General features: G+C 38.1%; 1 protein-coding gene and 2 long non-coding RNA genes across 3 annotated transcripts; 1 reads left to right on the plus strand and 2 right to left on the minus strand.

Moving 5' to 3' along the window:
• Positions 1–1,058: 1,058 nt before the first annotated feature.
• On the minus strand, positions 1,059–2,622 carry LOC149044797 (uncharacterized). Its single transcript, XR_016186548.1, has 2 exons — positions 2,447–2,622; positions 1,059–2,264 (listed from the first exon to the last, which is right to left on the minus strand). It is a non-coding gene; the product is annotated as an uncharacterized LOC149044797 (long non-coding RNA).
• A 677-nt stretch (positions 2,623–3,299) lies between these two features.
• Positions 3,300–6,430, minus strand: LOC113672532 (uncharacterized). The gene is made up of 3 exons (XR_016186546.1): positions 6,301–6,430; positions 6,019–6,200; positions 3,300–3,807 (listed from the first exon to the last, which is right to left on the minus strand). It is a non-coding gene; the product is annotated as an uncharacterized LOC113672532 (long non-coding RNA).
• Positions 6,431–7,658: 1,228 nt separating this feature from the next.
• Positions 7,659–15,567, plus strand: LOC113672523 (uncharacterized). Its single transcript, XM_027188811.2, has 7 exons — positions 7,659–8,174; positions 10,963–11,198; positions 11,506–11,632; positions 11,734–12,013; positions 12,670–12,709; positions 13,080–13,167; positions 13,855–15,567. Exons 1-7 carry the CDS (start codon positions 7,847–7,849, stop codon positions 14,823–14,825), a joined length of 2,070 nt encoding a protein of 689 aa, XP_027044612.2. The 5' UTR covers positions 7,659–7,846; the 3' UTR covers positions 14,826–15,567.
• Positions 15,568–16,743: the final 1,176 nt, after the last annotated feature.

A 16,743-nucleotide genomic window follows, 5' to 3' on the forward strand; every position in this document is an offset into this window, starting at 1 on the left:
AGAGCTACCTGTACATCATGAAACTTAAGTTACCTTTAGCTCCACTGAACTTAAGAATCCCTCTATTGATACGTGCTGATGAAGTCGCAACAATGGCTGAGGCTTAATGTTACTATTAACGATAAGTACACTACTCCTAGATTTTCAAGGCATAAATACAACGAATTGGAAGGTGCACAGGGCGGCCGCTGAAGACATCCCAATTTGAATTTCTGCAAACTAGCGGGAAGGATGGTAAGGGATAGTGTATTGGCAGCAAAAAAATCAGAGTAAATAAGGCAACGACGGAAGGTTTGGGCCTGCCCTCATCTATGGAGTGTAAACGAATGCAGGTAATTTTGCGGTAATTAACCCTGAGATTTCAGGAGTTGTTGCATGCAGCCAAAAATGATCAAAATCAGTTCCGCCAGGAGCAGCGCTGTGCACGTGAAGAATTCGGCTGTCTTCCTACGAAAAACAGACTCAAGGGTAGGAATTCGCTCAAATTCAACGGCTGAATCAGCTACCTACATCTAGGTGGATCCTTTCCATGCATCTGAAGCTCGTCAAGCCGATGAGCTTCGATTAAGTTAATCAGATTCATCTACGATCAAGATCTCCTTCACAGCTAAGTGAAACTTCGACTAAAGCCTATTGTTCTTTATGGATCGTGATTGCTATTTCTGATGAGGAAAATCTTATTTGCGGCATTATCTTCAGGCTGCAAACTTTAGCGGGCTTTAAGATTATGTTGATGAAACTATTCAAAGATATGTTTCCTTTGGCAAACGTATCATAGTGATGGGTGCCTTTAACCTTATAACTTAGTGCTATCACCACAGTTGATAACGTCAATTGGCCACCGTAAAGAGTTTAAAAGCTGACTTATAAGGAAGTTAACCCTTCGTCAGAGGGATCGCCTTCAACCTTGGTCGTCTTCTATGCATGAAACACTAAAGCCGTGAATTTCCATCTACAGTTTCCATAGTTGTTACCCTCTTCCCACAGTTTAAAGCAATTAAAACGACCTCTTATTCCCTTATTGATAATATTTTCTTTAAAAATCGTATAATAACAAATTTATAAATTGACATCTTTAATTTCTGATATTTCTACAAAGATTATCCATCGTATCCGATGTTCACAGTGAGATAATATTCGAAACACTTTCACCTTATTTTACATCTCTTTAACATATCTTTATTGAAGATTTGAAGCATGCTGAGCATTAAGTTCACCAGCAAGCTCTCTTGTGAGCAGCAAGGTCAGCTTGAACCTTCAGTATCTGTAGGACTACGGGCAGCAGAAAGCAGCCTGCGTTGGTTCAGTGTTCCTTTTCGTACTTAGTCTCTTTTCCTCTACTGCAACTGATACTAGCCATCTTTGATCGCATTTTTGCTTTTTGAAATCAGTGAATAGCAAAGTTCATTAAAAAAAATCAAACCGCAAGACTTCTTGAGATTTAATGTGGAACATTCTCGACACAACTCAGTTTCTCAAGTGTTTAGTGGAATTCCCTTGTGAGCGACAAATCTAATGACTCCAATCATTTTTTGTCTTCCTTCTTCGTCGTCAAGGTTAATAAGATGATAAATACACCTGCTCCCATGAAAATACTGTCAAATCTCAGTCATAACTCCTCTCCAAAGAGTGGATATCTCACTGAGGTGTTCATCAGGTTAAATAAATTGTTATTCGCTTATGGAAACATGGTCAAATACAAGGTCTAAAGAAAGGAGTAAAATATCCACCTTAAGAGGAAATGTCACGTTATGAGTTTGCGCACTAAGTTCTTCCTGTTTGTCACTTATAGGTGTCAAATCGATATCGTTCTCCACTGTAATTGACAAAAAGGAGAGCGCGTGGTTGTAAAAACCGACAATCTTGTTTTGGTCACGTAGTGTTGTGTTTGAGGCGGGCTATTACTTAAAACTCAATATATAGGCACCGTTGTCTCTGATCGTTTCAGGAGACTTCAGTAAATGGTAGGACTTTTCGTCTCGACGAAAAAGAAATCTGAAGTTTATATTCTGCTTTTTTAAAGCACCGAATAAGATTGAAAAATAATTTCGTGCGTGTCACTGGTAAATCGACAGAACATAATCAGAACGTAATCACTTCCGCAGCTTTCCATGCAAGACATCCTCAGGATAGGTTAGCCAATATCCTCAATCAGCAATTTGCTTCTTTTGAGCCAACTTGCCGAGTCCAAAACAAAACTATTATTTTCTTCATTGGTCTCAGTTGCCAGTTACTCGTGAAGAGGTAGCTCTGGGAATATCTGACTGTGTGCCCACAAACAAATGACACGAGTTAAATTCATGCCCTGCCCAGTTACTAAACTGATTGTCAAATACATCTAGCAGTGGTTGAGCAAAAGTGATAAATTGGTCGGTCTCATCTGGTATTTACCCTTCATAGTGGAATATGGGAAATATTATTCTAACTTTCAAGGCAGATGACTCACCTACATTTATAACTCCTCAATCGTTTTCGAGTTCTGAAATGATTTTCAAGATACTGATTTACAAAAGAAAGCAGTTATTCATCGAACAAACTAAGTTGCTTTCTACATCGCAATATGCTTTTTGCAAAGTGCATTCTACTCCGCATGTAATTCTCGATGTTGTAAATGTTTGTAATGAAGTATTCACTAAGTCTAGTCAGTTAGTTATATTCAGTTAGTTGGTCGGTTCAATTTGATATCGTCTTTCGTCTATATTTAGAACGTACATCCACATCCAAAGTGACCACGTCGCGAGATAAATGATTACATCTCTCTTTTGGATATGTTATTTAACACCGTGACTAATAAAAACCTACTTGGTGATAACTAGAATGTAGTTATTATATGAATTCATAGTCCGGAGTTATTTCAGTAGTGTTCTAACAACAAATGTTTAATCTCCCGAAGTCAGTCAACTGACATGCTCATATCTATCAATAGTGATTATAGAGTATACTAGAAAAATGTAGATAGTGTGCAGAAGAGTAAAGAAAGAATTCCGTGGTTTAAACGAGCGTTTAGCGTCTTAACTAAGAAGTATCCAGTGAGAATCAAAGTGTGAGAGCCCAAGAGATTAGCCTGAGTTACACAGAATGAAGAGGACTTGGATTTAAGTAGAATTGTGTACTGGAAAAATGGAATAATTAGATTAAGCAGAAAAAGGCAATTCGAGACTCCTTGGTGCCTTTCGATTAGCGTTCATGGTGCAGTCCACAGCAAGTTCCTCCGACGCTTGATAGCGTAACATGTTATACATAATAATACAGTCAAACGCCTCTTTTCCCGTAACAATTTTACTGATCTTAACAATTCGTTTAAGAAAGTTGGTAATAAAATTTTATTTTCATATATGGTCATGATATCACTATAGTTTTCACAAAGTCACATACATTTGGCTCTCGTCTTATCCTACAGGCCAAATGCATACGATAATACTAGGTCTGCATAAATCTGGAAGGACTTTTACAATCTGTAGCACATGTCAGTTTAAGGCTCTGTATTTGGCCTTTTGCTCTTTCTGATATATATTTGGACAATTTCAGTTCTTTCTTGATCGCTGTTGATTCTAGTATACAATGTGGTGATAAAATTCTTAGCCGTCGAGAAAAAGTTGCTGTGAACCAGGAGCTCTGCATGTGGTGCTGGGTCGATAAGGGCTATTACAAGATAATTTGATTTTATCAGCTGAGTTGATAATGTAAATTGGCCACCGTTTTGAGTTTCAACGCTGGCGTTTCGAGCATTGGCACTTCGTCATTCGTCGTGTCAGAGCAAGCCCACAAAGCCTTGGTACGAAGTCACGTTTATTGATGGCGATCCCCCTGAAACAAAAAACGGGAGCTTACGTATTCTCGTTTAAGAAAAGCCAAAACATGTAACTCTTTACTTTCACAATGTCACGAGCTCTTACCAATTTTACGTTTTTTACTCTCCTTAACAGCGGAGCGAAATGGCGAGGTCATTGTATACAGAGAAAGTTATGTCTTGATTCAGAAACTGAAGAAAATAGATGGATTGTGAAACTCTTTTATGATCTAACCTACCTGTCTTATCCTTCCAAAAAGAAAAAGCCGCCATTTCGTCGTTGATCACGTGCTGATCATGCCTCAACTCATACTTGGTATTGATGCACGCTTCAATACGACATGAAATGCATAAGGGCGATCTTTTTAATGCATTTTTCTGATGAAAAACATTCAATTTACCCTGGGATGTTGGAACACTATTTGATGTCTTCCCAAGGCATTAATTAAATATCAGCCTAAACTACAAATGGACAGAGGGGGTAAGCTTCTTACGAAACTGTGAACCACGTCGATGAGGGGTATTACAAGATAATTTGATTAAATCAACTGAATTCGTAATCTAAATTAGCCACATTACAGAGTTTTTAAAGCTGACGTTTCGAGCGTTAGCCCCTCTACAGCCTTACTTAGTTTTTCTTTAGTATATTCATGTATTTTTTCATGAATATGAGTCAGGCCTATTTGCTTTCAATTAGAATCTTTCTTCTAAATTTTTACAACTCAGCTTATCGAGTTACATTTACCCTATGGTGGTTTTTATTTACCATCACTTAATCATTACATAGTTATCGATATTGTTCGAATAGTTTTCAATTGAGGGTGAGAATTAATTCGAAATTGCCTTTCCCTGGTTTGATCAGAGCTACATAATTGGTTTATCAAAGTCATTATTAAAGCCGTATCACCTTATCCCACAGATCAGACGCGAAGCCAACACTGTTAACCTCTAGTGGCTTCTTTTCCTCATATGCGCTCATATATTTTTTCATGAATATGAGTCAGGCCTATTTCCGTTCAATAAGAATCTTGCTTCTAAATTTTTACAAATCAGCTTATCGAGTTTCATTTACCCTATGGTGGTTTTCATTTACCATCATTTAATCATTACATAAAGTTATCGATATTGTTTGCATACAGTATTGAATTGAGGGTGGAAATTAATTCGAAATAGCCTTTCCTTGGTTCAATTAGCTACATAATTGGTCTATCAAAGTCATTATTAAAACCGTATCAACCTCTAGTGGCTTCTTTTCCTTCGCCCAGAGACCCTAACGATTATGTCTGGTTGAGGCTCTTATCGCTTTGTTTTTTAACACATGTTTATCGTGATATACCTTTGGGATTACTCTACATAATTGTTCTTATCAACAAGAATTGCGTGCGGATAACCACCGATAACATTCAACAGGAAAAATTAGGACACGTTTTTGTCTAATTTCTTGCATCCTACACTTTTAATTGACGTAGCCGTTTTGCAGGAAGGAAGGAAGTTATTACTCGAAATCACGTGTAGCATCGATGCACACTACACCACTAAATCATGTGTACATATACGAGGGAGATCTGCTGTAAGCGTCTCCACAATGAAAAATTCAATTTACTTCGAAATACTGTAGTATTCTTAAAATGTCTTTCGAAAGGGGTTAATTAAAATTTTGTTCGTTTACTAATCATCATCTCTCAATTTTAAACCAGAAAGGTGATTTCAATCATTTTGTTATTCCTACCATAGAAAAGCCTCCAATTTGTTGTTGAGCGTGCGTTCTAATCATGCTCAGTAGTCATGTGTAGTATCTGCTAAGAGCATTTTTACACTGTAAATTCAGTTTACGTCAGGATGTTGGGGTAGTCTTTGAATTTCTGGTCCTTCCAAGAAGTGAATAAAATATCGGGTCAAGCTACTTTGGCCGTATACTGTTCTTCAATTATTTTTTGCCTGAATAGAACTCTTGCTTACTGGTTTTCAATGTTGCGTCTTATTTCACAATTCCTACAACTCAGGCTCTCCAATAACATTAATCCTACTTATAATGGCTGTAATATATTGTTAACCAATAACATAATGTTGTCGATATTACTTTCACTCAGTTTTTTATTTTAGTGTGGGAATCAATTGGAAATATAGCTTTAACTTCCTTTAATGCGCTACATAATTGGTTTGTTAGAGCCATTACAAACTCGAATCACTTTATACTACCTATCAGACGAAAAGCCAACACTACTTACGCCTGGCGGCTTCTCAATTTTTCTTCTCTCACGAAAATGTTTGTACTATGCTGTCGTTATCACTGCCGATCTTTCGTACTCGTGTTTATCCTGATGTACCGGTTGCTTGCCATTTCGTACGCCGCCGGATAAAAATTGCTTCTACCAGCAAAAACTGTGTTCAGGTAACCATTAGCAACGTTCTGCAGGAATGAAACAAAAACAAGGTTTTATTAATGTCTCTTTAGGAAAAAGGAGAAGTAAAAACGATAAATCATCATACTTTTTGGTGATTTGCCTCACCGAGTTTTTCTATCATGAAAAAGCTTCTAATTTTTTGATGAGTGCGTTCTGATCATGCTCGCAGTCACGTGAAGCACGTATTGATATATACACTTAAGAACTATGTCCTAGACATGTATTTAATGGCGAGCTGCTAAAAGCATTTCTACACTGAAAAATTCAATTTACGCCACTGATGTTGGAACAGTCTTTAAATGTCTTTCCAAGAAGAAGATTAAAACTTTGTCCTTGTCCTACTCTTCAAAAGGGTTTTACAGATATGAGACTCAAACTTATTTGTTTTCCATGCGGGTCCAACCTAGCCTTACGAGTTACTTTAATCCTGTATGTGATGGTTGTCATTTATCGCTATTAATGATATAAAGTTATCGATATTGTTTGCATACAGTTTTCAATTGACTGTGGGAATTAAATCGGGCCAGCTTTGACTCGCTTTAGACGCTTCATATTTGGTTTATTTTAGTCATTAGCATAGCCAAACTTTATTATCCAAATTACTTTATATAGAGCCAACACAACTCATGGATGGCGGCTTCTTTTTCTTCTTCATTAAGAGTCGCTCACGAACATGTCTGCTTTTAAATTTCGTGGCCATTCTCTTCTTGCTCGTGGTTATCGTGATAAACCATTACGATTGCTTTGTTTTTTGCATTTTGCTGGACATAAAATCGTTCTTATCAAAGAGGATTCCGTGAAGATAACGAAGGAGATAAAGAAGGAGATCATTAAGAAAAAGAAGAAAGATAAAACAGACGAGTAACCCGTAACCTGAGCCTAATATTTCGCAAAGTACCGTTGTTTGAAGAAACGGAAACGCCAAGGATTTTTGCATTAATTTACGCCTTTCATCGCCCGCGTTATCGTATTTAGCTTTCTTTTTTCAGCGCGCAAAACAAATTTGAAATTTTTGGCCCCATCTCGAATGTGATTGGTTCGCCTATTTTTGAAACTCCTCAAACTTTGACGTCACACTATTGGAAGCAAGATTCCATTATTTGGAGCACGCGCTTTTCTTCCACGCTTGTTTTTGGGTCTTTTTAGCAAACGCATCTCTCGGTTTTTATTTATCGTTTTAGAACAAATTTGCAGCAGGGTGCCACGAAAACAACATTTGTATCTGTGGCCGCAGGTATTATGTGGTCAATCATTTTTCCTAAGAGTGTTTTCACTTTTATAAAGATAAAAGCGAAGAGATACCAATGGAAATATTGGCCGCCATATTCTGTCAGAGAGCTGTCAATATAACGAAAACACTTGATAGTACAAGAGCTTGAAGTACTATTTACCGAAAATGGTAATCGGAGTTTGTGTTTACAACCTGTATTAGCTGGTCACCAAGCGGATGCGGTCACTATGTTATTCTATGATAATGTGTATAATGCCGTAAACGCAACTCGTTAATTCTCGAAGCGACACGAGCGACATAAATAATACGACGTAATTGTTTCAGAGCCCGCTCCTCACAAAGTCTTGTGAAAATCTCCTCCTCGTCCTTTAGGTAATAGCAAAAGCTAAGACTGGTTTACTCTCTATCAGAGAGAATAGCATGTTGCGCAAAATGGAAATATTTTGGACCGAATTGATCATAACGACTTTGATTTCTTTGAGCGTAACTGCGATATCAGAAGAGTTTAAGATTTTCAGGACACGTCCGGATGGAGAAGATGGGTGGTTAGACGGTAGAGATGCGTTTATCATTCCTCCATCGCAGTGTCAAAGTGGACACATGACAAATTGTCGTCGATTCCGCGCCGATTTAAAGACGCCTATTGTCGATCGATGCGCTTGTGTATGCCCACGTGATAGAGCGACGTTTTTATTCCATAATGGTAAATGGGAATGCTTGGACAACAGTCAAGTCCGAAGATTGTTTGGTGAGTATCTTGCCGCAAGATCAGTTCGTTAATTAAGCAATTAATTCGACTACCGTGCCGAAAAGCTCCCTAACGCAGCACAAATTCGATCATCCGTTTATGAGAACCAAAAGTTAATGACCCGACGGTGTAATAGTTTTTTTTTATTAATTTTTCACATCAATGTCATTTTTTAGATGATCTTTTCGTTGTTTCCATCAGCAATCATCAGTTTTCGGTTCTGTTACCCCCTTTGGGTTTTTGCTTTTCCCGTTTCGGATATTCATTTTTCGGTGTTATAATCGAGACTTAAAAAATTTTTTTTAGATTTTTGTTATTCGCTTGTCAATTCACATGCCTCCTCATTTTGATCCTAACCTTTGGCGGTTTTTTTTCTCTTGAGCCCTCGTTTTCCAGTTTAACGGGTCTATTCGATTGAAATTCACGTTCAGCTAAACGGCTTTTGAAAGGTTCCAACCTTCCTCTCTTTAAAGATGTCTTACTGACGTACAATTAAAAAATTTCTTTTTATGATTTCTGCGTCCATTTGCCACGCTAAATGAAGGTAAAAATATTTTGCAGCACATCAATATCTTCTTTGGTAAGGGCAGTGATCAGTGAAAAGCAAAATCTACTGGCGGATTTCCTTGAGTACGCCCGAGTGTCATAAAACTCTTTAATGTTTGATATTGCCAAATAGTGTAATTTATTAAATTATAATATTACAGAAATTAGTTAATTATGAGAACTTTGATAAGATTTTAAAATTCAAGCTAGAAGTTGGCAACATCATCGCCAAAGGAGAATCATTTCAACTCTTAATGACAAGGAATTCAAGAAAGAGGAGACATTCATGTCACTGAGCTCAACATTGCTAGAACATTATAATTGATTCGAGATGGACCCTCAAAAATCAGTAATAAATATTAGAGGATTTTAACAAATTTCCCTTTAAAAAGTTAAATTTGAAAGGGCTTTGAAAGGCAATAAATGAAATTACATGAAAAATATTGGTCAGAAAAATCCCAACAATTTCAGTTTCAAATGAATATAGATTTCCTTCTTAAAAGGTTCTAAGCAAAGTCATACCCTCATGAATTCTACGGATATTCCCGGTCGAGTCAATCCTTAAGAATAAACCCTTGAATTTTCGCCTCCCAATAACTCGAACCAAGCTCCCAACTCAACTTACGATTTCCCTTGTACAGCCGCCGTACTTTATACCAAAATTTTGTGAGGGCAACCCGAGCCCTGGGGAAATCAAACCTCGTGGTTACTCAAACCGATGTCTACCTCTGGATTTCCGTCAAACATTACTGTAATTTTACCGTCGCTTACTTCGCGTGACCCTATCGCGGATTCAAGGAAAGCAAAATTCTTTTCCCCTTAGCTCATATCTGAAAAATTTTACAACCAATAACTCAGTCGAACTATTTTTTGTCAATTTGTCAGAAGTCAGAAAAAGTTGAACTCTACTTTTCATTATCTAAATTCTTTTAGGAAGCACCGTGTACTTTTTTCGCCTTTTTTTGCAATTAACCTCACACAACATAAACCACTGATCATCTCCATATTTTACAAACATCCTTCGTGAACCCGACCTTCAAGGTTTGCTGTCGTGATGCATCACTGAGGTCATCCAATACATTCCACTTGAGCTCGAGAGAGATTCAGAGATTGTAACTGCTTAGTAGTTCTAGAATTTCCGGCATTTCTGATTATAAGGTGCTAAGATTGATTGTATAATCACTGCATATCTTATGTAATGTAAATGAAGAAAATTAACCAAATTGTGAGGGAAATCTACGATATCAATTAATTTCCAGTAAAAATTGGAATTTTTCTTAGTGCATCATCATGTCAAAACTTGGTAGAGGATCGCACAATTTTAAAAAATCAGTTTGTATCTATTTTTAAAATAAAAATCATATGACGTTTAAACATGACTGTAATTCTAAACAAGTGAGATGAGGTTAAAAGCAAAATTGTCCGCAGAAACTAAATTTAAAACGCAAAAATTAGATATCCATGAGCATCCATGGAGAAGTGAAATACAAGGCGCAGCAACATTCTTTTTACTAAAACGGCCTCGATAAGACTTAACTAAATCAGAAAACCAACACTGAATTTTGACCTTTGTCAAGGAGTGTCGCTCATTGACAACATGCACTGAGGTTTAAAGCTGCGGTGTAGAAAACCGTACACATACAAAATGTTTCCTTGAAAGACAATGACTCATTTATGACACGCTGGCCACATATGGTAATTGCACGTGGTGCTCTCAAGTTGTTTGGAAATGCTTGTTTCCCAGCAGTTACAAATGTAGGTAAAAATTTTTAAATCCAGTTACAGAGGCATTTAATTCCAGAGATACGCTTGTAAAGCTTGATTATACCATTTCTTACAGGACTGTTGTAATGCAGAGTTAGAGAATGGTGGCCCCCTGAATGGCATTGAAAACCCAGCCTACCTCAGTTTTCCTTCCTGAAAATGACGTGGCAAGTGCCACTTAATGAAAACTAAGTTTTCGGTTGGACTGGGACTTGTCTCGTGTTGATAAACGCTGGAGGAAAGCTGAGTACCTCACATATTATATAAATGTGATGGATTTAGTTCAACTCTGTGTTGCAGGATGCCGGGAATGAGGGGATCTTATTGCCACCTCTTTGTTTTAGTTGACGTATTTGATTAACACAAAGAAACGGCACTAAACATATTACAGAGGCCCCTGGCAAAGAATCCTAATTCTCAATTTCATTCACGCCTGAGTTCAAGGAATCGATAAAGTATTATTTTTTTTATTTAAAAGGATTTCGCAAGCCCCCGTTCGTCACTTTCGACGGAGAACCAGCTACAAGTCCGTTAGGGATGGTTAACGACACCGACAGTAGAAGATTGAGTTTGTCAAATGTGCAGAACTGTAAAGTAGACTCTGCAAATTCCTGGTCTCTTGGATGCTACGGTCCTGCAGCACAATTTAGAAACAAGCCCCCGTTTACAGTCGAACATGGATCGGATGTTACTGATTTTCCATTCTTTCTTTCGGTGAGACTAAAAAAATTTTCATATGTTGAGATAGGTCTTGGTATCCTAAAGAAAGCACTTAAGTAAGAGTTATCTTCCGAACCAAACGCCTAACTCTACCTTTAGACCAAAACTGATCAATCGAAAATTGACAAAGGATAGTTGCTTCTTGAATTCAACAGGCAAGATCATCAAAGTGAAACTAACCAATCAGTTTCCAAGAATCAGATTGACAACATTCCAATTAAGACACAGGTTTTCCTTTGTTTCGGAGGATGACTTTCGCTAAGGTTGTCGAGACAAAAGTATTTTTCTGTTTATGTCACAGGTTGGTGTCAATGGCGTGTCCAATAAATCTGAGTTCAAGGGAAAGATTATCAAGTTGGGTATCTTATGTAACACCCACACTAGCATAGTGAGGTCGCTGCTGTTCAAGTATGAAGGAAATATCAATTGTAAGTCCCGGCAGAATCCCTTTCAATTTGCACTGTTTTTCAGCCTCAATGAAATCAGTGATTTTCAATCCTAAAATATTTTTCTTTTTAAAAAAATTCAGGTAACAGCACACCACCCACTCTTCCACCTCCACCCACGACTGAACCACCGAGTACCACCACGAATACACAGCCACCACTTCAACCAACAAAACTTACAGTCAGCAAGGTAGCCAACATTTCTGGAGGGCGACCGACCGATCCCGAGGGTCCACCGAGAAGAGATCAGGAGCGGGATACACATGATGGACCCTCAGTGGGTCTCATCGCAGCATTCATCGTATCTGTTCTCTTACTTACGATTGTGATTGGTTTCTCGTATCTTGGATCCCGTCATTTCAGGTAAGCAATCTAGTCAGGAAGATTGTGTATGATAAGTCAAATAAAGGTGTATGGAAGTTTCGTTCCATTGCAAGTTCGTCCCTTACCAGTTCGCATCCATCTTTACCAATTCCCCCCCCCCTAAATCTCCAGCTCGTTTCCTGGCATAGGTTGAGGCGAAGTTACTACATTTTATGGCCAAAAATTTTTGAGATAGGGGCGATCTGGAATCCTTCAGGTACCCTGTTAAATTTCTTTTTTATAAATTCTACTCGAAACTTGAGATATTTTTAACACCTATTGCCTAAGAGTTTAACGCAGATCCGAAGTCGTAGGTAAAAATTCCCAATCATCGTCTAATATCTTGAGGACCTCGTGAGAGTGCAATAAGTTATCATTAAAACACTACGGCATCTTATAAATGTCCTTAATTTGCGACGCTGTATTCTAGGATCGAGCCTCGACTTATCAAAACATTTCTTCATCAATTTTGCATTTTGCTTCTTAGATATAATTTTTGCTAATCCGAAAATTCAAGCTACAACGTTATATTCAAACTACGCTTAGATTACTTTTGGTCTTTAAGTATACAGAGTCACTGTATGCAAACTGTATTTAAAAAGGAGACTGATTTTCAGATACCCCTACACAATAGCATAATTTTTTTTTGTCTACAGAAAGAAGCCTCAGTTGAGACCAAAAAATGGAGGGAAAGAAGTAAGTTCTTTTTCTCCTGGGTAAGGGATACTAGTTTTTTCCTCAAACCAATGGAAGTAGTACTCCTGCATAAAAGTCAAAATTAAGTTCCGCCTAAATCTAACCCTTACAGAAAACCAATCCCTGTGCAGCTTGAGATCTTCTAACCCTTAAGAGATGATCGCTTTTCTGAACAGCGAACAAATTGGAACTTCCATGATTTAAATGATGATATCACATGATCTAAACACAATACTGTGCTTTTGTTTCCATTCGAACGGTCTTAGGGTTACCCATGACACAAAAATCCGCGATTTACAGGCTTAACGAAGCAAGACGTTCTTGTTATACAATCAGAATTGTCTAATATTTTTCATTACATGCATCATAGGACGCAGAAACAGCAAGGCATCGAGCCAGTTCCGCATATGAAGCAGATGATGAGAACGGATACAAGGCGCTTGGAATAAGAGGGCCTCGTAAGTAAATAACCATACTTATGAACCAGCATATAATTACAACCGAAACTTAACAGCAGGAATATAAAATCACGGTAACGCCACGAAATCTACGATGACAACAGGGCCCAATGCTTTTCAAAGATAATTTGGTTTTATCACCTGAGTTTCATTATGTAATTGGCCACCATAAAGAGTTTCTAAAGCATACGCCCCTAACCTAAACCCTTCGTCAGAATGACGAAATCATCACGGTTGCCAATTTGCATTATCAACTCAGTAGATAGAACCAAACTCTCTTTTATAACTCTCCACCAACTCAGCAACACGTTTTTTTTACAAACGCAACCCCTCTATACTTTAACAGGAAACTGAATCATTTACAAAATAAATAACAGAGGTTAGTGACTCCGAAAGTTACAGCTACAGCTAGAGTTTGAATTGACAACGGTAGTCAAATTGACAGTGAGACTAAGTGGTTCAATGGATGATCTCTAACCAAATCGTGTTTCGAATAATAAACGAGCCGACATTTGTGAATTTTAGAGCAGTAAAATACATTCATATTTAATTGTGAGAAGTGTCACTCTTGATGATTTGACACCGTGGTGTGCTAAGATTAGCTAAGGTTGCATGAGTCGCTGCCTTTGTTGAAAAGATCCGACATATCTTGTTTTGCTTACTTCAACAAAACATTTCCATTTTTAGCAATTTACACATCAAACTATCAATCACCGAATCCTAATAAGGCTCCACATACAACTATTGGTGACCTCGGTGGAAGACGTGTATATGCTTCCTCAAGCACGGCTGAGGAACACAATAGGCATGACCACGGAGGTAAAAAGACATCAGTACCCACGTTGGACACTAACGATGTAGTCTACAAGGACCCTGATTTGGACCCTAATCTCAGGAGAGAACAGAGTGGTCCTGTTAGAATAAATCAACTCGTATACAATCGTATGGAGGACCTAAAGGCAAGGAGAGGAAATAACATGGACCCAGATTCTGGTCATGAACAAGATCCGGACTACAAGGACCCTGATTACAGGGATCCTGACTACAGGGACCCTGACTTGGACCCCGATCTCAGGGACAAAAAGAGAGGTCCTGTTAGTGTAAATCAACTTGTATACAGTTGTGTGGAAGAGCTTAAAGTCGCGGTAGCGAAAGGACATAAACACAATGACGAAAATGATGCTCAACGAGAGCATCATGGCTTGGATGGACGTAGTCTTAATCACTCAGCGAGACCCAGTCAAAATGGTACCACGCCTCGAGATGGTAGCGATGAACTTTACCGTAATCTTTCAGCGAAACCTAGTCAAAATGGTACCACGTCCCAAAATGGTCGTGTTTTGAGTAAACGCTATTTTGATCGTTCTTCGAGAGCCAGCGAATATGGTTCCATGTCCAGGGATGGTCATCACAATGGTTTGGATGGATATCATCTTGATCGTGTTGCAAGACCCAGTAAATACGGTTCCATGTCTTCGGATAAGAAAGTCTACAATTACACTTTAGAAAAGTATCTTCCACCACCAGTTCTACATGAACTTGAAGATTATGAAACGATGCACCCACAAGTCTCCAGTGCATTAGAAGAGGATGAAGAGGAGGAATCCAGACAAAATGGCCATACGTATGACGCAGCTTACGGCACCACAAAGTTCTAAGAAGCTGTGATTTCAATGACCAATCAGAGCAAAAAAAAGCATCACAAGAAGCCAATAAAAAAATTCACTAAAAAAGCAAGGTTACCACCGAATACCCTGTTCACGCGAGCTACAGACAGAGCCGTAATTGGTGTAACTCTTGAATCGGATTAGTTGAGAAGATGGTGCGAGTTTTGTCTAAACCAATCAATGTGAGACCATTGTAATCCTAGATCACAATCGTTGGCAATTTGAAAATTGTGCCTTTGATCTCAGTCGACCAAATGGCGGATAGATGGCCAGACAATTACAAGTCAACAACGTAACTATATTATTATTTTCTCAGTAGGTTTGTACTGAAAGTGATTATCTATAAAGTCGAGTGAAAGTTTCATAACCTGAAAGATATCCCATCTTGATAACCATAGTCAATCCAGTTGAAATTTTTTTTTTTGCTTCGAAAGAATCTAATTGTCATGCGAGGTCAGTTTTATGGTTTTTTTGGGAAGGGGGAGGACTAAAGAAAAGTATGTCAGTCAGTCTGTTTACTTCATTTGCTTCAGTCTTCGTGTGTGTTAAAAGTTCTTTCTTGAGTCCTTACCAGAAATAGTTCAAGTATACATTGAAACAAAGTCTTTTTTACAGCGTGGAATTCTACGAATTTTCGGTCGCATTTATCTCATTGAGAAGTGTATCAGTTTTATCATAATGTTCACATGCTTCATATTGAAGTTATTCAATAAAAAAAAGTGGCAGCTGAAAATCGTTGCTAATCTCACTTGATTGTTCCTAATTTGTGACTCAAACAGTAGCTCTGGGGATTCATGATTTCTTTTGTCTCGAAACTGGCAGCCCCACCTCACACATGTCCCTTCGAAATACCACTTTGGGCCAATTCTTTTAAAATCACGAAATAGACCTAAACGTAAAAAGTTCTTAGTTTTTAATGGCCAACATAATGACCAGCTCCTAGTAGCCTAGTTGGTAAAGCGCTGCACCGGTATCGTAGAGGTCATGGGTTCAAATTCCCTATGGGCCTGAATTTTTTTCAGGCCTTATTTCAACTACTAGTTCAGTAGTGTTCATAACTGCGATTATCAATTTTATATTCGTTTCTTAGTTTTAGTAGCAAAAGACGAGTATAATTCAAAATTGCACGTAGTTCTTGAAATGCTCTCTTTGAGAAAACAAACTGTTCAACACAATTATAGTTTAAAAATAATTTACACTGAGGATAAAATTAACAATAATAGGAATAACGCTAACCTTCTTATCTAAAAAGACTATTCCTGTTAATTGTATTATTCATATTAGTTAAATTTGATGGTTTAGTCTAATCGTCAGGGTGTTTGTAGGCCAGAGAAGGACTGTTGTCGGTGGTGGTGACTGACGCCTCGATAACATGGGCGGAAGTCATCATCAAAGTCAAGTGAAGAGTTATTATCAGTCGAGTCGTATAATTCCGGCTCGTGTTGGCTAATTGGTCAGTTTAGTGGTGATATTTTGGTTACAGGACTCAAGTGTTCTGATTGGTCGGAAATTTTTAGGTCGTTCCGTTTGATTTGTTTGTGGTTTAAATTGTTTGTGTGGTGCCGATAGTTGTTGACTCTTGCTGAGGGCAGTCCGTTTTGCGTCAGTAAACCAGCTTTCCAGAAAATTGAATTGAAAATATATAGTGCTGTAGGTTAGGCATTGCGAAGAGTCTCAGTCAATAATGCGGTTCGTAAAACGATAATGTTCAGCAATAGGATTGTTGATATCACCATTTCACGTCGCTCGCAAATGGTTTCTACCAGTCTATCTGAGGTAGGAGGTCTGACAGTCCGAGCACTTGATCTTGTAAACCGCTGACTGGTTGTCCTTCGCTTCGTCCTTGTCTGTAAAGTTGGTTAATAACTGACGTAGTGCAGTGATGTGTTTGTGGGTGACACTGATATCG

Source organism: Pocillopora damicornis, chromosome 5, assembly GCF_964200805.1.
Source record: "Pocillopora damicornis chromosome 5, jaPocDami1.2, whole genome shotgun sequence".
NCBI lineage: Eukaryota > Metazoa > Cnidaria > Anthozoa > Scleractinia > Pocilloporidae > Pocillopora > Pocillopora damicornis.